Raw genomic sequence first — 21,633 nt, 5'->3', positions numbered from 1 at the left:
AGACCCAGCACCGCCCAAAACAGATAAATATATGAATAAAATCATTTAAAGAATAAATGAAGAAGAGAAGAAGTGAGTATATGATCACATGAAAAATAAATAGCTAGAGACTCACCGGAAAGCTTGATTCAGAATTTGATAATGAAAATGCTCTGGTGCCAATCCTATGACCACAGCATTAGGATCACTTGTCTGTATTCCTGAAAATAAAAAGAAAAAATTACTGAAAAATGCAATTAACAGTAACGTCACAATTTATAATAATGGGGCTTTAGTCAACCAAGTCCACATTTTTGTTGTAGCAATAGTCTGAAGCTTAAGAGATTATCCTGCCCAGTATACTTTGGAAATATGAGCTATACTTAAAAGAAAAAAAAAGGTCTCCTAGTATTTTTGTATATTACTTTTGCAGTCTTATAGCTACTGAGTAACTAGAAGATCTGAACTAAAGTGTAATCTGATGTTCTCAAACAATTAACAATTTGTAACTTCAAAAAGCTTTACTGATTAAAATCAACCAGAACAGCCACAGTTCTCTATGAGCTATCAGATCAATAGCAACTGACGAGGGACTAGAAAGCTAAGAGGCAAGGAAAATTAGACTTTCTGAGCCACATAGCTGAGGCACACACTGTCATGATAAACATGGAATGCACTGTAGGTCCTATGGCTTTCTACATGATACCTAATCCACATTAGTTTCACAAATATCATTCTATAATGAAAACATGTTTTAAGGTCTTGGTACCTGATGACAAGACTTTAGTTACAAGAACCAAAGGAGGGTATTCACCATCACAGTTATTAAAACTCTGACTGAAGGGTCTGTGTATTATTCATATGCCGATTCCTATTTGCCTCTCTTACTGCCTGCTTTTAAGCAGTCTCATTATCAATTCTACCAAAATGTGAGAAGTAGCAAGAGCAGATATTCAAGATTTTCAATTCCCTCCTCACCGGCATACATGAGTACTGAGTAATTGGCTGAAGCTTGTTGAAGGGAGAAAATAAAATCAATGGCTATAGTTAAAAGCTGAGATTTTTGTATTCTTTTTATTTTCTCCATCTACCACTAGCTAAAATATTCAACATTAGCCAAGATATTTCCATTCCCTTAAAAAAACCCATCAACTCTGGGTATTTCCATGTTGCAAGTTCAGTCTTACACTAAATAACAAAAGATTTCTTCCAGACCAGGGATTCTGCTTAGATGTGCCAACTCCAGCTCACTGCTGCACAACCAGAATCTTTCTTCAAATAAAGTAAAAGGTCTGGATAAAAAGCTGTTTTGCAGTACTTCAGCTGGCCTAGAAATATAAATACACTAATCACAGAATGTATGTGTCATTATTTTTGGCAGCCCAGTTTCTGAATATCACTTTCATAACCACGGAATCCACTCGCTCATAAGGCCTGGTGAGGAGCAGAGCTCACCCTCTCTTGAGAGGGTAAAAACACTGCATACTTGTATTCCCAGCCTCTCTGCAGCTATGGGTACTGGCCTGAGATGGAAGTTCTGCCAATCAAAAGCGCCTACCCTAGGCTCTACAATGGAAGTTAGGAACATTAAAGCAACTGGGAGAATGCCACTGGAAATTCTGAGGCAGGAGGGCAAGCTGGAACTTCCAGTCTCCAGTGCCAATGGGGTCAACAGGCCAGCTGCAGAGATCAGCATGCAGAGGCACAGTGGGGATGCCCGATCAGTTCTGCATGCGAGGTGTGGCATACTGCTCCTTGGGGCACAACCCCGGAGACTTAACCCCCAGCCCCCGCTGGGCAGTTAGTTCTATAGGCTACTCAAACGGTCTTTTTTTTCTGTTGCAGACATATAAAAGATAATAAAAAATGGAAAGACTAGCTCATAATGAGCCCTGATGTACCTATCACCCAGCTTTAGCTGTCACTAACATTTTGTCAATTGTATCTATGATTCTCTACATTTTCTAAAGTTTTTGAAAAGTAAATCCCAGATATCCATCATCTCACCCCTTCATATTTCAGTACATATCTTTAACTGATAAAGACCTTAAAAAAAAAAAAACCACTTTAGCATTATTATACCATCAGAGTTAATGGTAGTTTTATTTATTTATTTTAGGCTGCACTGGGTCTTCATTGCTGTGTGTGGGCTTTTCTGCAGTTGTAGAGAGGAGGGGCTACTCTAGTTGTGCTATGTTCTTATTGAGGTGGCTTCTCTTGTTGGGAAGCACGGGCTCTGAGGCGCACGGGCTTCACTAGTTGCTGTTCCCAGGATCTAGAGCACAGGCTCAACAGCTGTGGCCCACAGGCTTAGTTGCTCCATGGCATGTGGGATCTTTCCTGGATCAGGGATCGAACCTGTGTCTCCTGCACTGGCAGGTGGATTCTTTACCACTGAGGTACTAGGGAAGCCCAGTCATAATTCTTATTAGTCACTCAATACCTAGTCCACATTTGAATCTCTCCAAATGTCTCAAAAACGTCTTTTTGTATCTGATATGTAATTGACACCCAAAAAGGTCCATACTTGGTATTTCATTGTTATCCTTTCCTTCTCATTCTACAGCAGCAGTCTTCTGTCAATCTTATCTACTAAAGCAGCTAGATCTTGGTAACCAAGTCCTACTTTCTGGATTCAGCTGACTGCTTATGATTATTATTTAATTTATTCCTTTACTCTTGTTATTTCATATAAACCAGTAACTGGATCTAGAGGTTTCGTAAGTTCACATTCAATTACTAAGCAAGGTTATTTCACAGGCAATGCTATGAACGTTCTATTGTATCACATCATGAAGCACAAGGGATCTGGCTGTTCCTTGTCTAGTGGTGCTAAGACTGATAGCTGGTTCAAGTGGTGTCAGCATAATCCCTGTATTCTGAACCTCCTCATCAATTCTTCACCTACTGTGTTTAAAATCTATTGACACTGTTGCCTATTTCACTAGGGTTTGGCAAATGTGATTTTCTAATTCTGCCATTGCTTCTGCATTTACTAGTTAGAACTCTTCTATAAAGAACTTACTCTCATCAAATGTTTCATTACTCTAAAATACAGTTAAAATAGGAAAGGCAGGATAAATCCTGGTTTCATTTGTCCATTTTCAGAATGAGTCACTGCCCTAACAACATCCAATAGTGACCAGTGAGTTTTGTGGGGTTGAGTATCATCTTGATCATTTTGTATATAAGATGTTTTGCAATCTATTGCAATCATTATTCTTTTTGATTCTATTTGAATTATCCCTTCAAACTGGCTTCAGTGTCCTTTAGGCATGACTTTATTAGTTTTCAATAATTTCCTTGCTAAAAATTAGCTATCCCAGACTCATACAATCCCTGCAGATCTAGAATCTCCAATTTCTTCACAGAACTAAAGTAGGAAACCACAGTAGACACTACAGTTTGACCACAGGGTTTCACTGCTTCTACGCCTTTTGAGTAGAAGATCTAGATAGTATGTATTTTTGAAAAGAACAAGGGAGTTGATCATAATATTTTTAATTCAAAATTAACACACACCTTATTTGATTTTTATATTTGTGCCTCTTTTCACTTACACTGTCTGGAGTACTAATAATACTAGTATAACTATCACTTTATCCTATAATGTATCTATAATTATAAAATAATATCAGTACTACTAATAAACACTAAGACTACTGAAAGCAGTTTTAGGTTTCTTTGCAATTCTTTTATCCTTCAATTTATCCCCTATGAGTGAACTATCAGAATACTGTATTTTAAAGTCATGTAAAGTAATTCTTTGAGTGGGTTGTCATCAACTTTATATACAGCTCATTTGTTTCGATCTGTTTTTGGTTTTTAGGGATTGCCTTGTTTTTAACTTTTTAATTGTCTTTTAAATATATAAAATATTCACCTGATTCCAATGTCAAAACTAGATAATAATGTACTTTTATTTAGAGAGATCATGTCTCCTCTTCCTGCCCTCCCCCTTTAGATAACCATTTTTACTAGGTTTTCATTTATTTTCCTTCAGCTTCCTTTCACAAATATAAGACATACTCATTGTAAATCCATGGCTGATTCATGTAAATGTATGGCAAAAACCACTACAATATTGTAAAGTAATTAGCCTCCAACTAATAAAAATAAATGAAAAATAAATAAATAAATAAAAAAGAATACAAGACAAATACATTCATAGCCATTTCCCTCTCATCTTCTTACACAGAAAATGTGTAAGGTTTTCTATACCTTACTTTTTTCACTTACTATATCCTATGAAGATCACTCTTCTCAGGAGACAGAATCCGTCATTACTTACCTTTCAGCTCCAAAGCATTCCTTTCATTTTGTGGACATATCCTAGTTTTAATTAGTTTCTTTTAATGAACATTTGGGTTGTTTCCAATCTTCTAAGGTCATAATGAGGTCCAAATAAGGTCATAATGAACAACCTTATTCATAAGCCCTTATACATATTTGTCACTACATCTTGTAGATACAGTCCTACAAAAGGCAGTACTGCTTCACATGCAATTTTGAGAGCCACTGCCAAATTCCTCTCCATAGGAGTTGTGCCATTTTATATCCCATAAGATCTTTTAATTAATTTATTTTCTGTATAATTCAGCCAAAGCTGTTTTCTGTTTCTTGCAATAATAATTCTGATTGATATCCAGTTATATTTCCTGATAGTGTTAAGTTTTGAGGTTCTGCATTTATCCATGCCAAAGCTTCCAAATTATTATTTACAAAGCTATAACATGGCTTTATAATGATGAATTTATAATTTATACTCATTTTTTCAATATTGTGTACTTCACTCTGAGTATCACCTATAAAAAGAAGCAATGTGGCAAAGCTTCATAACACTAGGATATTTTTCCAGAGTTTTTAGGTTTTTTCCAAGAGAAAAGTTTTATTTTTCCTTGGTTGAAAATATTTCATGGTCATTGCAAAAGCTTCACACTATACAGAACGACATCTATCTTTAAACATGTTGATACTGGTTCATCTTATCTAGTCAAATTAATACAGTGGCTCCAGGAATGAGGACTGTAATGCTCATAGAAATCTTGACTTGTGTTTTTTCAAACCGTGGGCCATGATCCATCAGTAAACTGTGAAACTAACCTGGATGATTCCAAGTAGCATGAAAATCACACAAGTAAACCAAGCAGAAAATGGGCTTCCCTAGTGGCTCAGATGGTAAAGAATTTGCCTGAAATGCAGGAGACCTGGGTTCGATCCCTGGGTTGGGAAGATCCCCTGGAGAAGGGAATGGCTACCAATTCCAGTATTCTTGTCTGCAGAATTTCGTGGACAGAGGAGCCTGGCAGGCGAGTCCACGTGGTTGCAGAGTCCTGAGTGACTAACGCTTTCACTTTTCAAACCAAATAGAAAACAGAGTACATGTCACAGAATAAGAGCAAGTATTATTTAACATGTACAAGTACACACACATGTCCTAAATTTCTATATAATGTGTTTCACTTACTGTGGGGCGCAGTCAAAACAGGTTCAAGAAACACCGTATGTGTTCACTATTTCAATAAGAGGAAATCTGAATAAATGCTTCCAAATATCCAGTTTTAAGAGTGACTTACAAGCAGATATGAAGAACTAATTTTTAAATCTTTCCAAATGCCTCCTACCTTTAAAATCAGGTAGGGCCCGATCATCAACCAGCAGCATGGGTCGGACTTGTTGCTGCTCTACCAAGTTTCTGGCTGCAGTCAGAGATGTGAATATTTCATCTTCAGAGATATCAAACTCCAGCTTTTTCAATCTTTCCAAGAGGTCTTGCTTGCTCTCTTTGGTCGTATTGGTCACAAACCTAACCATTACAGAAGTAGCACGTAACCTGGAAAAGTGTAATTCAGGTGTCAATAGGCAGCTTCTACATTCTAGCCCCATAAAACCTAATTTGGTAGCACTTGCCAAAGGTCAAAAAAATGAAAGGTAAGTCACTGAGTATGTGTTTTATGGCCAATAGGTTTTATAACCTATCCAAAACTGCTTACAGCTTATCCACATCCTGTGGACTGCTTTATCTACAAAGGCTATAAAGGCTACCTTTTCAAGGGCCTTCTATACTTTTAACTGAATTTCACTACCAGGTTTTAAGCAAAGAAGTGAAAACAAAGACCCAAAGCTGAGTAACCACTGTACTCACAGAATGAGGTGAAAGTTACCTTGAGATTATCTACCTAGTGTAACCTTCTGAAGGTGAGAAAACTCAGGCCTACAGGATTAATGACGGGGCTCAGCTGTACGCAGCTGGGCAGCTATAGAGCTGAGACAAGAACTCTGGCCTACATTCTGGACAGGGTCTGACCCCCTATACTAAGAGACAGAGGATAACTCAAGAGTTCTTCTTTCTTCTGAGCCAATTAGACACTGGTTAAGCCCTAATGTGCTACTAAGTTTACAAAGAGAAACTACAGGGAGAAAGAAACATGTCATTTTTACAGACTGGAATGTGCATTCCCCTTTAATTACTTACATATGGGATTCTGTATGTAAAATTTCATAATCTGCTTTTAATTTCATAATCTGCTTCTTGGAACCTAAACTGGCAATCAGGTATCAGAGGAAGAATTCATAACAGTCCAGCTTTCCTTCAAAAAAACCATTTTCTTGGTCCTACACAATGATGTGGTCACTCACCTAGAGCCAGACATCCTGGAGTGTGAAGTCAAGTGGGCCTCAGGAAGCATCACTAAGAACAAAGCTAGTGGAGGTGATGGAATTCCAGCTGAGCTATTTCAAATGCTAAAATATGATACTGTTAAAGTGCTGCATTCAGTATTTCAGCAAATTTGGAAAACTCAGCAGTGGCCACAGGACTGCAAAAGGTCAGTTTTCATTCCAATCCCAAAGAAGGGCAATGCCAAAGATAGTTCAACTACCACACAACTGTGTTCATTTCACATGCTAGCAAGGTAATGCTCAAAATCCTTCAAGCTAGGCTTTAACAGTACGTGAACTAAGAACTTCCAGATGTATAAACTGTATTCAGAAAAGGCAGAGGAACCAGGGATCAAATTGCCAACATTCACTGGATCATAGAGAAAGCAAAAACATCTACTTCTGCTTCACTGACTACACTAAAGCCTTTGAATGTGTGGATCACAACAAACTGTGGAACATTCTTAAAGAGATGGGAATACCAGACCACCTGACCTGCCTCTTGAGAAATCTGTATGCAGGTCAGGAAGCACCATTTTTTTTTTTTTAAAAAAGCAGCAACATTTAGAACCAGACATGGAACAAAAAACTGGTTCAAAATTGGGAAAGGAGTACAACAAGACTGTATATTGTCACCCTGCTTATTTAATTTGTACATCATGCGAAACGCTGGGCTGAATAAATCACAAGCTGGAATCAAGAGTGCCATGAGAAATATCAACAATCTCATATATGCAGATGATACCATCCTAATGGCAGAAAGTGAAGAGGAACTAAAGAGCTGCTTGATGAGGGTGAAAGAGGAAAATGAAAAAGATAGCTTGAAACTCAATATTCGAAAAAATAAGATCATGGCATCTGGTCCCGTCACTTCACGGCAAATAGATGGGGGAAAAGCGGCAACAGTGGCAGATTTTCTTTTCTTGGGCTCCAAAATCACTGCAGATGGTGACTGCAGCCATGAAATTAAGACACTTGCTCCTTGGGAGAAAAGCAGTGACAAACCTAGACAGCATATTAAAAAGCAGAGACTCCATACAGTCAAAGCTATGGTATTTTCAAGTAGTCATATATGGATGTGAGAGTTTGAACAGAAAGAAGGCTGAATGTCAAAAAATTGATGTTTTCGAATTTTGGTGCTGGAGAACTCTTGAAAGTCCCTTGGATAGCAAGGAGATCAAACCAGTCAATCCTATAAGAAATCAACCCTGAATATTCACTGAAGGACTAATGCTAAAACTGAAGTTCCAATACTTTGGCCACCTGATGTGAAAAGCTGACTCACTAGAAAAGACCCTGATGTGGGGAAAGACTGGAGGGCAGGGGGAGAAGCGGGCAACAGAGGATAAGATGGTTGAATGGCATCACAGACTCAGTGGACATGAATCTGAGCAAACTCCAGAAGATAGTGAAGGACAGGTATGCTGCAGTCCATGGGATTTGCAGAGTCAGAGACTACTTACCGACTGAACAACAACAACAGTGTTTTAATCTAAAACTAATTTTAATTTACCTACAATTAAAATTTTTATATGAATACCCTGTTGGGCTTCCCAGGTGGCACCAGTGGTAAAGAATCTATCTGCCAATGCAGGAGATGCAAGATACATGGGTCCCATCCTTGGGTTGGGAAGGTCCCCTGGAGTAGGAAATGGAAACCTAGTCCAGTATTCTTGCCTGGGAAATTCCATGGACAGAGGAGCCTGGTGGGCTACAGTCTACAAGGATGCAAAGAGTTGGACATGACTGAGCACTCATGCCCACCACATACACCTTATATTTTATGCCTGCCCCAGACAGATACAAGGCATAAAAGCACTGTCCATAATTTAAAATAAGCAAGAGAATAAAACATAAAAGAAATTTTTAAGCATTTACTCAAAGAGCATTCAATACCTTTATATGATTAAATAGTTCATTATAATCATGATTATCTCTATAATTCCTGTGTGGTGGCTTTGCCTAAAAACACATTAAATTTGTTTTATGTGCTTAAAATCTCTCAAAAGAAATTGAATACCTTATTATAACTATTATCCAAAAAATGAACAAGTGTAAGTACTGAAATGACTGTATTATTTCTAACAAGAACTTAAAAAAAAACCCTTCTTTTTGTTGGTCGCTCAACTTCCCTTAAGCTATTTGTTTCCATAGAAACCAAAACTGGCAGTGACAGATAGGATCTCTCTGGGATGGAGACCCGCCTGTGCCAGTGAGAGGACAATTTGTAGGCTCTGGCCCCTCCAGAATGGCAGGCTCACAGGTTACAGATGTACTTAGAGATGTCATTCATTATTCACCAGAAATAAGACTTTTCTATCCATCCAGAGCAGAAAGCTCATCTCTGAAGCAGTACAAGCACTTCTCCAACAGGAGAGCAGACTGATAAACAGGTATCCTTTTCCCTAGAAAGCCTGAGAGAGACCACGGCAAGGAGCCAAGAGAAAGGCCCACTCTCCAACTGATCTGAGCCTTCAACAACATGTTGCTGTCCACCTATAAAAGAACACCATGACTTCCAGCTACATCAATAGCTTCCAACTGATGCCTACCAGGTCTAAAATCTCTTCACACTTGCTGACGCCCCACATGGAGAGAATGCCAAGTCGGTGTTACTCTCTTGCCACAACACCTGGCACTGTGACTAGTCACGAGATTCCCTGAACAAGAGCAGACTATGAATGTTGTAAGGTGTAAAATGGTAAAGCACTACATGCTAAGTATTGCTGACTTTAAAACCTCCTCTAAATTATTTTAAGGTAAGATGCTAAATAACATTACTAGTTCTGTTATGCATGCATGCTCAGCTGTGTCCAACTCTGTCCGACCATGTGGACTGCAGCGCACCAGGCTCCTTGGTCCACGGAAGGTTCCAGAGAATACTGGAGTGCATTGCCATTTCTTTCCGTGGGGATCGACAGAGGGATCAAACCCACACCTCCTGTGTCTCCTGCACTTGGCAGGTGGATTCTTTATCACCGAGCCACCAAGGAAGTCCCAGTTCTACTCTGCTGAGGAGTATTCTTTCCAGGATACTCAGAAACAAATATTCACATTCAGTTCAGTTCACACGCTTTTCTATAATATGCATTTTTTAATCTAGACTTTTGGTAAGCGATGCATCAGAAATATAAGACAATCTTCAACCTTCAAAAGCATTAAATTTAGTTAATGGAGATAATTCTAAAATTTTAAGTCCCTTAATTAAATTTTATTTGAGCAGCTGCACACCCAGTGCTAGATCTTAGCTGAAGGAGTGGGCAGAACTATGTCTTGGTGTATGTGTGTGTTTCATTTTGTGATTCCAGGACTCATCTGCAATTTTTCCATTGCTACTTATTCCACATTTTCGAATTTCGAGCTTTCATTCCCAAATTTACATTACTCAGAAAAAAGACACATGAAGAGGAAAAGACAGACCAAAAGGCCGAACCTAACAAAAGGCTTGGAGAACAATGTTTGTAAGACACAACAATGCATACATTTTCCAGCTAAGCCCAAGGCAGTTCCTGTATCTGCGGTAAATCAGTGAAATGCCATCTTAAGGCCATCCATTCAGCTAATGATCTGCCTTGGTAAAATGGCACTTACAAACATATTTGTCAGCTGAACGTGGAGGATAGCTTGCCTTTTAAGAGCTTCCTGCGCGCCTGGCACAGCTGCATCTTCAATGTGAAGTGTGCCACTGAGATCGACCAAAACAGCTTTTAATGCACGGCGTGCTGCCATCCTTCATTCCCTAGGAGAGAGCAAATGAAATTAAAAATACAGTTTAGGAAACAATGGACAATTAAAACCTGGTAAGACTTCAAAATATCACTCGTATCGAGAAAGATACTGCTTAATGTTAAGCTGCTTCTTTTTTTTTTAAGCTGCTTCTCTTGTAAAAAAAAAAAAAAGAAACGTTTTTTAAAAATCCAAATTTCACCCATAAAACTTTTTCTTTTTTTAAGTCTTAAGGGAAATGTTAAAAGAGGGGTTACATTTACTTCAGATTTTTTGAAATAATTCTTTGTGGAGCAATTCATTCATCTATTTTTATGTGTGAGAAAATGTACTCTGAAGAATGAGTGGATGGAAGGAAGCCCTAAATCACTGGCAAAATCTTGTTCTGCTCTGGCTATGTATCATGAAAATGTTCTAATCGTCAGTCTTCACTGTTTTATCCTGAAGTGGCATATATGGCCAAAGAACTACTAGTATTTGTAGGTCAGTGAGGAGGATATTTCAAGTTATATAGTAATTTTGTCAGGAAATAGTTTCCTTACGCTATAATGTCCAACTTCCCTTTTGCATATATTTCCTTTAAAATATTGTTTATTGTGAATTATATCATATAGACAGTCGAGTATAAAGATAATGGGAATACAAAGTTTAAGTATAAAGATAACAGTTTGAAGATAATAAGGGAGTGGTAGGAATTGTATGGAAGCTAAAGACAGGATAGGACTGCCTGCATTTTTAGTTTTTTAAACTTACTCTTTTTTTCCATTTTTTTTTGTTTTTGTAATAAAATATTTCAAACATACAAAAGGTATCAAGAATAATACAATCCCTTTTATCTATCATTCAACTTCAGAAATAGAACATCATCGATGGAGTTGGAGCCCTCTGTGTACCCTCTCTGATCTGATTATTACTTCTTCCCTGCCCCAAGGTTACTACTTTCCAGATTGTGAAGTGCTGACAGCTTAGTATTACTGTTCTTCCATGTACACTTCATGACTTGCTTTACCATTCCACATTGTTTGTGAGATGCAGCCATGTTAACACACGTAGATATAGGTCATTTTCACCGCTGTGTGGTATCATTCTATTGTGTGAAAACACAATTTATCCTTCTCTTCTCCTGACCATGAAGGGTGAGGCAGCTCTGCATGTCTTAATACAGTGAAGGGTGCCTCTGTGAACATCCTTGTGCATGGCTCCTGGTGGCCGGCCACATGGGCGAGCATCTCTGAGGTCTTGCTGGGTCTGAGGGTGTGTGCTCACTTCACCCTCACAGGATGTGGCCCAGCTGCCCATTCCTTGTGTCTTCAACAGCGAGTGTGCACTGAGCACCTACCATGGCAGGGCCTGAAGTGACAGCAGGGCTGGAAGAGCCATCTTCTTCAGAGTGAGAAGCAGAAGGGAGAGAGGGAGAGGACCCGGGGACGACACGAGTACTCAAGGAAGAGCTCTCAGGGGGTTGCCTGCATCCCTGGGACACAGGTGGACGGGGGCAGACCTCTCTCTCTCCAAGCTAGCTCCCTCTGAGATGCACTGAGAGCTTGGGTCCCCAGGCCTGGGTGTTGGTCCTGGGTCTGCCTCAAATTCACTGTGTGATCTTGGCCACGTGCCTTCTCTGGGCAGGGACGCAAGAGGAAGCCTCAATCTTTACTGCCTACAGCTGGGCAATGTGGGATGAAGGCATGAATGTGTCACACATACAGTCCTCTACCCCGATTTCCTCTTCTTTAACACCAGCCTGCTAATCCCTGCTGGGTCCATCTCCCAACGCTGCCAGGAGTGCGCCAGCCTGTGCAGCGTTACCCTTTTAAATGCTGCTCCCCCTTAGGTGCAGTGCTGTCAGCAGGCAGAGGGATAGCAAAGATGACCCCTGAATTCCCTCCAGCTTCAAGATACTAGCTCCTTTGCTCCTCTTATTTCCCAGACCCCTGCTACTCCATGTCAGCCATCTCTGCACACAAGGAATAAATATAAAAATAACCCCCGAGTGAGCCCAGAACTGAAGTCAACTGCTGGCCAGTGGCAGCCGCTGCTGAGGGAGCCCTGAGGACTGCCACTGGGCCAACTGGAGAACCCTGCACTTCCCACGTGGCCAGCCGTCAGCGTGTCCGGACCCGAGACGGACGCACAGGGAGGAAGGCACAGAGATGGTGTGCAGGCCGGGCCCACGGACCCATCAGCCAGGACGGCTCCACGCCTGCCCGGTTCCTTCCCAAACCTGAGCAGGGCTTCCTTCAGTGAGCTGGACTTGGGTCCCAAGTGAGGGAGATGCGGAAGGCCGGGAAAGCAGCGCCAGGGCTAACGGTGAGGTAGGTCCAGGGTTCGGGAGTAGCTGCCTACCCTTAGGCAAGTGCATTCGTCATCTCAAGCCTCCTCATCTATGTAAGGGGAAACACACTTGTGAAGACCCTGCGGGGCTGTGAGGGTTCACCGAGTTAAGGGGAATGCCTGGCAGTGATAAGCATAGAGTAGGAACATAATCCACGTGTCCTGTTCCTTCCCACTCATCGCTGCCTAGCAGGTATCACCTCCCTCCACCTGCCTGCCCACCCCACGTCATGCACGGCCTGGGGTCGCAGACCAGGAAAAATAAGAAGCAAGAGAAGTGATTGGGAGGAATTCACAGAGAAAGAAAGAACAGCTCCCATTTACCGGATGCTGTAGATGATCTGCACTCTAATAAATGCTCTGTAGTCTTTACTACATCATTGCAAGTTCTCAGCGATCCTAGAGGGAGAAACTGAGACACTGAGAAGTTACTAACTGGCTCAAGCTTAGTTTTGACTTTGAATCATGCTAATGGTTTATGTATTCAAATTTAAATTAAGCCGGCCCTAAAATGAAATGCAAACAAACTACCAACAACAACTAGAGTGGAGTGCTGACTCTAGCCCTGCCACAGGATATACTCAAAGGAAAAAGAACTGCAAGAAAATCTTGAACTTAATTTAGCAGGCTTGTTGTTGGTAATGGTAGTGGTATGAGTTCCAAAATAATTCCGTGTGCGTTGTACAATTGAGTAAGTCAGTATGTGTTATTGATGTTTAGGAAAAAAATCAGGGTTCTCAAATAGAAGAAAAGAGCTATAAACATGGAATGGGAGGACAGGAAGAACCCCGCTGTGTGGTTTAGAATTAGAGGTGTCATTATGAAATCGTGATTTAAAAATATTTATGTATTTCTTAGCACTTTCCACTAAAAGGAACAAGAAGCAACAAGACTCCAATAGTTATGACCACAGCTAATGTGTCACTAAACCAACCAGGGCTGGGGCAGCCAAAATACAAGATAAATCTGGAACATAATGTTTTACCAGATCACAGGGGGACAAAAAGGACAAGGGAACCAGGGGATTCAACTGACCAAACCTGGGGCAATTTGAGCACCAAAAAAAAAAAAATAACAGAAATGAGTAACACATAATAGAATCACTGGGTGAAAAGTTGTTAGGGAATAGTAGTTAACCCTTGAACAACGCAGGGGTTAATTTATGTATAACTTACAGTTCACCCTCCACATCCAGGGTTCCTCCACATCCTTGGATTCAACCAACCACCAACTGTCTAGCACGGTAATATCTACTACTGAAAAATATCCAATTATATGGACCCACACAGTTCAAACCCACACTGTTAAAGGATCAAATGTTTAATCACTCAGGCTCAAATAATCACCCACAAATTAAGGTTCTCCATTAACTACAAATGAGTTACTTTTGTAGATACTTTCCAGATACTTTTACAGTAGAGAAAATGGCCAAATAATCCCTTAACCAAATGATTAAATTAATACCCTAAATAATAGGAGAAACTAATATTACCTGCTTCCTGGAAAGACTTTTGTAGTAGTCCTGCCTTTGCAGAACTTTTGCCAAAAATGTTTAACACAAATCATGGCAATTCCAAATTCTATAAAACTGGCTTGAACTTCTCAAAAAAAAAAAAAAAAATCAATATCATAAAAGACAAAGAAGAGGCTGGGGAACTGTTTCAAATTAAAGATATGTGGAGAGACATGACAAATAAGTGCAATGCATGAGAGAGACATAAAACAAACAGAGCAAAATATTAACAATTAGTAAATTGTGGTGAAAGGTATATGGCTTTCATTGCACTATTTTTTACAAATTTCCAATTTTTGGAAGAAAACAAATTTTATTTTTATTTTTTTTTCCCTTCCTGCCTCCTCCCCAAGAAAACAAATTTTAAAAAGATCTCTTTTAAAAATGGGCTGAAGGCACAAGAAAGATATTTTCATATTTAATAATAATCATAGTATAAAAATGAAACTTGTATGTTTAGCCAGCCCCAGCTTAAGATTAGAACACTGATAATACTGCTGAGCCTCCTATATGAGCCCCTTTAGTTACATTCCCTTCCTACCTCCCAGAAGCAATTAACAAAATGAATTCTGTGATATCATTTTCTTGCTTTTCTTAATATTTTTACTTGTCACACAGCTTTAAATTAATGTCTTTTAACTCTATAAAGATGAGATCATAATTTTGCAGCTTTCACATTTTGCTCAACATTGTATTTCTGAAATTGATCCACATTGATGCCTGTCATTTTCATCAAAACAAACACCAAATCTCCCCATTGGGATTCTGACTAGAACTGCATTGGATCTACAAAGCAGTATTGAGAGAACTGAAATCCCTTCTATATTGAGCCATGGAACTTCTTTAAGATGATAAAAGAGTATTTACAAAAGCCTATATGTAGCCAACATTAGACTTATCAGTAATATATTTATAAGTATATAACTTACACTTCATACTATGATATCATGTATCAGTAATAAACTAAAAACAGTGAGACAGGAAAAGGCACAGGATGTTACTTCCACCACTTCTATTTAACATTGCAAATGATACCTCAGCTAATGCAGTACAAGAAAAAGGTATAAGGATTGGAAAGAAGAAACAAAACTAACATTATTCATGATGATTTGATTGTATTTAAAAAAACTCAGGAGTGTAAAACAAAGTAAAAAAGTATAGCAATTAATATCGGAAAATCACTATGTCACAATTAGAAAATTACTTTTAAAAAAGGTATCACTTACAGTAGTATCAGAAAATACAGTTACCAGAAAGTCTAACAAAAGTCACTTCCAAGGTAAAATTATAAAACCTCAATGAGAGACACAAAGAAGACTTAAATATATAGACAGATCTTTTAAAGGACTCAATATTATGTAAGCTTTCCTTTTTAATGACCAGGAGATTTAAAGCAATTCCAATCAAAACCCCACAAAGGGTTCTGTGGAACTTGATAAGCTGATTCTAAAACACACACTAGTACAAATAGCCAAGATACTTCAGCCAAGATTGAAGAGAAAGAAGATGGGAGTCTCGCTTTTCCTAATATCCAGACAATTAATCAGGTTTTGTAACTAATTAAGATGTTGTGGTATTAGCACATGAAGAGACAAACTAATCAATGGAACAGAATAGAGAACCCAAAAAACGACCCTTTTTGGGTCCTAACCCCAACCAGTGTGGAAGCTTGATATATGACAGAGATGGTGTCACAGATCAGTGAAGAAAGAAAAATGACTATCTAGAGCAGAAAAAAACTGAAGTCAGACTCCCATAGCACACTGCATGTGCCTCCCAAGTGGCTTAGTAGCAAAGAATACGCCTGCCAATGCAGGAGATGCTGCTAGAGACTCGGGTTTGAGCCCTGGGTTGGGAAGTACCCTGAAGAAGGAAATGGCAACCCAATTCAGTATTCTTGCCTGGAAAATTCCATGGAGAAGACTGAAGGGCTACAGCCCATGGGATCACAAAGAGTAGGACACAACTTAGCATGCACGCATCATACTACAGACACATTTTCCCCCCAAGATTAAACAACCACATGTTTAAGGGAAAACTGTAAAACTTTTAGATAGGAGAGTATCTTCATGATCTGAGGGTAGGAATGGCTTTCTTAAGGTATAAAAAGCATAAAGGAATAAAGGAAAAGACAGATATTTCAACAGTACCGTGAAAAGAGAAAGAGAATAGAAATATATAGAGTGAAAAATAGATTGGCAACACATGTCAGAAAGAATCAGAGTCCAGGAAATATAAACTATAAATATTAAGAAAAAGATAAAACAATTTAATAGAAAAATGGCATAAGATCTCAATATACCCTTTCAGTTCAGTTCACTCACTCAGTCGTGTCCAACTCTTTTGACCCCATGAATCGCAGCACACCAGGCCTCCCTGTCCATCACCAACTCCCAGAGTTTACTCAAACTCATGTCCATCGAGTCGGTGATGCCATCCAGCCATCTCATCCTCTGTCGTCCCCTTCTCCTCCTACCCCTAATCCCTCCCAGCATCAGGGTCTCTTCCAATGAGTCAACTCTTCGCATCAGGTGGCCAAAGTACTGGAGTTTCAGTTTCAGCATCATTCCTTCCCAGGACTGAGCTCCTTTAGGATGGTCTGGTTGGATCTGCTTGTGGTTCAAAGGACTTTCAAGAGTCTTCTCCAACACCACAGTTCAAAGCATCAATTCTTCAGTGCTCAGCTTTCTTCACAGACCAACTCTCACATCCATACATGACCACTGGAAAAAATATACCCCTTACAAAACAGCAAATCTGAAACAAATTATACAGTGGAAGTGACAAATAGATTCAAGGGATTCGATCTGATAAGCAGAGTGCCCGAAGAACTATGGATGGAGGTTCATGACATTGTACAGAAGGCAGGGATCAAGACCATGCCAAAGAAAAACAAATACAAAAAGGCAAAATGGTTGTCTGATGAGGCCTTACAAATAGCTATGAATAGAAGAGAAGCAAACGCAAAGGAGAAAAGGAAAGATATACCCATTTGAATGCAGAGTTCCAAAGAATAGCAAGGAGAGATAAGAACGCCCTTCTCAACAAATGAAACAGAGGAAATCAATGCAAAGAAACAGAGGAAAACAACAGAATGGGAAAGTCTAGAGATCTCAAGAAAATTAGAGATACCAAGGAAACTTTTCATGCAAAGATGAGTTCGATAAAGGACAGAAATGGTATGGACCTAACAGAAGCAGAAGATATTAAGAAGAGGTGGCAAGAATACACAGAACTGTACAAAAAAGATCTTCATGACCCAGATAACCACAATGGTGTGATCACCAGCCTAGAGCCAGACATCCTGGGATGCGAAGTCAAATGGGCCTTAGGAAGCATCACTATGAACAAAGCTAGTAGAGGTGATGGAATTCCAGAGCTATTTCAAATCCTAAAAGATGATGCTGTGGAAGTGTTGCACTCAATATGCCAGCAAATTTGGAAAACTCAACAGTGGCCACAGGACTGGAAAAGGTCAGTTTTCATTTTGATCCCAAAGAAAGGCAATGCCAAAGAACGCTCAAACTACCACACAATTGCACTCATCTCACATGCTAGCAAAGTAATGCTCAAAATTCTCCAAGCCAGGCTTCAACAGTATGTGAACCAGGAACTTCCAGATGTTCAAGCTGGATTCAGAAAAGGCAGAGGAACCAGAGATCAAATTGCCAACATCTGCTGGATCATCGAAAAGCAAGAGAGTTCCAGAAAAACATCTACTTCTTCTTTATTGACTACACCAAAGCCTTTGACTGTGTGGACCACAACAAACTCTGGAAAATTCTGAAACAGATGGGAATACCAGACCATCTGACCTGCCTCCTGAGAAATCTGTATGCAGGTCAGGAAGCAACAGTTAGAACTGGACATGGAACAATGGACTGGTTCCAAATTAGGAAAGGAGTACGTCAAGGCTGTATATTGTCACCCTGCTTATTTAACTTATATGCAGAGTACATCATGAGAAACGCTGGGCTGGAGGAAGCACAAGCTGGAATCAAGACTGCCGGGAGAAATATCAATAATCTCAGATATGCAGATGACACCACCCTTACGGCAGAGAGCGAAGAACTAAAGAGCCTCTTGATAAAAGTGAAAGAGCAGAGTGAAAAAGATGGCTTAAAACTCAACATTCAGAAAACTAAGATCATGCCATCTTCATGGGAAACAGATGGGGAAACAGCAGAAACAGTGGCAGACTTTATTTTTTTGGGCTCCAAAATCACTGCAGATGGTGATTGCAGCCATGAAATTAAAAGACGCTTACTCCTTGGATGCAAAGTTATGAGGAACCTAGACAGCATATTAAAAAGCAGAGACATTACTTTACCAACAAAGGTCCATCTAGTCAAAGCTATGGTTTTTCCAGTATGAATGTGAGAGTTGGACTATAAACAAAGCTGAGCGCCGAAGAATTGATGCTTTTGAACTGTATTGTTGGAGAAGGCTCTTGAGAGTCCCTTGGATTGCAAGGAGATCCAACCAGTCCATCTTAAAGGAAATCAGTCCTGAATATTCAATGGAAGGACTGATGCTGAAGCTTTAATACTTTGGCCACCTGACACAAAGAACTGATTCATTTGAAAAGACCCCGAAGCTGGGAAAGATTGAAAGCAGGAGAAGGAGATGACAGAGGATGAGATGATTGGATGGCATCACTGGCTTAATGGACATGAGTTTGAGTAAACTCCGGGAGTTGGTGATGGACAGGGAGGCCTGGTGTGCTGCAGTCCATGGGGTCGCAAAGACTCGGACACGACTGAGTGACCAGACTGAACTGAATAATCATCAACATATCCTTTACAAAAGAGCACATAAACAAATGAAGATTTTCAAAAAACTCATTGGTAACCAAGGATATACAAATTTAAAGCAGAATGAGATCACTGCAACAACAAAAAGATTGGCACAATTTAAGTCAGAAAACATCAAAGGTTTTCAAAAGCAACTCCCTTATATTGCTAAGTGAGAGAATAAACCAGAACACTCACTTAGGAACCATTTGGCTTCACCATACTCTATGACCCAGCAGTTCCACTCCCAGGTATCAAATCCTAGAGATTTTTTCATGCTTTACCTTTAGATACAAACAAAAATGTCCAAAGCAGCACTGTCTGTAATAACCAGGTACTGGAAACAATACAAATCTCTATCAACAGCAGAATGGACAAATAAATTGTGGTGTATTCAAACAAGGAATGCAAAAGGAGGTGGAAATGAATGACTACAATTACATAGTCCTAGGTAACTCTCCAAAATCTTCCATAGACTGAAAGGAGCAAGTCACAAAAGAATACATGCAATATTACAGCATATATACGTGAAAAAACTACAAAAAGGAGGGCATGATTAAGGCAAGAGTGACTGACCGACAGTGACTCTTGCAGGGGCTGGGCAGGAGCTGCAAACCAGGAGGAGCACAAGGGTGCCTCTAAGGTCTTCTTGACCTAGACAATGAGTACACAGTGTTTTTTAATTATTTAAAACTGATGTGTTTTGCGTACTCTTGTGTAGATGACGTATTTCTTAATAAAAACTAGTCTTGCTATGTTTTAGTCATTTCTTATACATTTAATAGTCATAAAAAACTAAATTTTTCCAATTAATGTACATCAGTATAACAGTCCTCATCAAGTATTTTGATTTTAAAATAAACCTCTGGTTCTATCTGTCTTTCATAATGAATCTGCAACGGGAGGGGTGGTTAAGGGGGAGAGTGCAGAGGCAATAAAAGATATTATGAGCTCTGGTTAATCAAGATTCCACTGCAAAATCCTTTCTTTTGTAACAGTCCTCATCAGTTCAGTTCAGTCGCTCAGTCCTGTCCACCTCTTATGTTATTCTATTTCTGATCTTTATTGTTATCTTGAAAGGAAGCATTACATCAATAATAGCACCAACTATAAACCTGCCTGAGAAGGGAAGCAGCTTGTTAGGCAAAAGACTAGATTGTTTCAAGTGACTATTTAGACGTGTGACTGTTAAAGGATTCTTTAAAATACACTGCATCATTAAAGGTAAGGCTATGGTAAATCAACCCTGAATATTCATTGGTAGGACTGTAGCTGAAGCTCCAATACTTTGGCCACCAGGAGCAAAGAGCCGAATCATTGGGCTAGGAAAGATTTGAAGACAAAAGGAGAAGCGGCTGGCAGAGGATAAGATGGTTAGATAGCATCACCAACTCAATGGACATGAATTTGAGAAAACACTGGGAGGACAGAGGAGCCTGGCATGCTATACAGTTCATGGGGTCACAGAGTTCCACACGACTTAGCGACTGAACAACAAATCCGAACTACAAGTTAGTACTTGATAAACTGCAAGATATTAGTATCACTCCAGAAAACTGCAAAGGCTTCAAAGGTGGTCCTTGCTTCTTCATATGAAATCCATGTCCCACCACCTCCCATGGCTTGAACAAGTCATGTGAGAGATACTTTACAAGAATCTTAATCAACTGATACTGGCACATATTCAATGAAAAGAGGAAAGGTAAAAATTCTCTCTCATCCCCAAAAGAACTCTTCGAAGATACTTCAGAGAACATCTCCCCCTGAATATCCCTGGGACTTCTCAATCCAAGTCCTTATTATGCTCCAGAAGCTACTCTTCATCCTGCGACCCTTTTGCGTGAATGGCAGCATCATCAACGTAGATGTAACCAACAGACTGTCTCAAGCCTTCCTCCCAATCAGTCAAGGGCCAAATCATCATTGCTACCTCCTGTACAGTCTTAAATCCACTCACTTCCTTTCATTGTTATCCAAATTATCTTAGCTTTTGAAATCATCATCTCTCATCTAGACTATATCAACAACTTTATGCCCTCTTTGCTTGGAATCATCTTCCTATTTCTAGCTCTTACAACTGGAACGATTCCACGAACAGGGCTCTTTCTGCATTAACTCAACCGCGATCCCCTCCTCCTCCTCCTGAGGAGGACAGGTCACGCACCCTCCGCCAGCGCGAGGTTCAGCGCCTGGCAAACGCCAGACCGACGGGAAGGGACGCCGGCTTCGAAATACAGTCCAGGGGCAAGTTCCAAGGAACGACCAACCCCCAAGAGCCGCCGCAAGCCCAGCGCTAGCAGGCCGGGCGGAACCGCGGCTGGCCCGCTCCGCGCACGCGCCGCGGTGCCGAGGGCCGTCCCCGCCGAGAGGGCTGGGCGAGCCTCACCCAGTGAGCGCGCGGGTTGGTGCGGGCGCCAGGAGGGTGGCGGCCTAGAGATGCCACCGCTTATGTCCTCCGCTTCCTCACCATAAAAGGAAGCCCCGAGACGGGCGGGCGCTCGCCCGTCCCACAGCGGCTCCTCACCAGGCTCGCAGAGCCGTTCTCAGCAAAGGCGAAGGCTCGGCTAGCAGAGAAGTCGGCACGGCCGTGCCCCTCCTCGGCGTCCTGGCCGGGGGCGCTGAGAGCGCAGG

General features: G+C 40.4%; 1 protein-coding gene across 3 annotated transcripts in view; it reads right to left on the bottom strand.

Annotated features, from left to right (window-relative positions):
* The window catches only part of HDHD2 (haloacid dehalogenase like hydrolase domain containing 2), a 41,723-nt gene extending 20,090 nt beyond the window's left edge, over window positions 1–21,633 (bottom strand). Inside the window, exons 1-4 of one of the 3 annotated variants that reach the window (XM_020897165.2) lie at window positions 21,527–21,633; window positions 10,268–10,378; window positions 5,604–5,812; window positions 116–200 (exon numbers count right to left, since the gene is read on the bottom strand). In XM_020897165.2, the coding sequence (XP_020752824.2) occupies window positions 116–200; window positions 5,604–5,812; window positions 10,268–10,368 (395 nt within the window). In that variant the 5' untranslated portion in view covers window positions 10,369–10,378; window positions 21,527–21,633. Of the gene's footprint in view, window positions 1–115; window positions 201–5,603; window positions 5,813–6,618; window positions 6,648–10,230; window positions 10,379–21,526 lie in introns of those variants that run through there. The other 2 variants (XM_020897170.2, XM_070452616.1) reach the window with 2 other exon arrangements.

The sequence above is a fragment of the Odocoileus virginianus genome, chromosome 22, assembly GCF_023699985.2.
Source record: "Odocoileus virginianus isolate 20LAN1187 ecotype Illinois chromosome 22, Ovbor_1.2, whole genome shotgun sequence".
Taxonomy (NCBI): domain Eukaryota; kingdom Metazoa; phylum Chordata; class Mammalia; order Artiodactyla; family Cervidae; genus Odocoileus; species Odocoileus virginianus.
The sequence above is the reverse complement of the archived record's forward strand: the minus strand, read 5'-3'. Positions and strand labels throughout refer to the sequence as shown.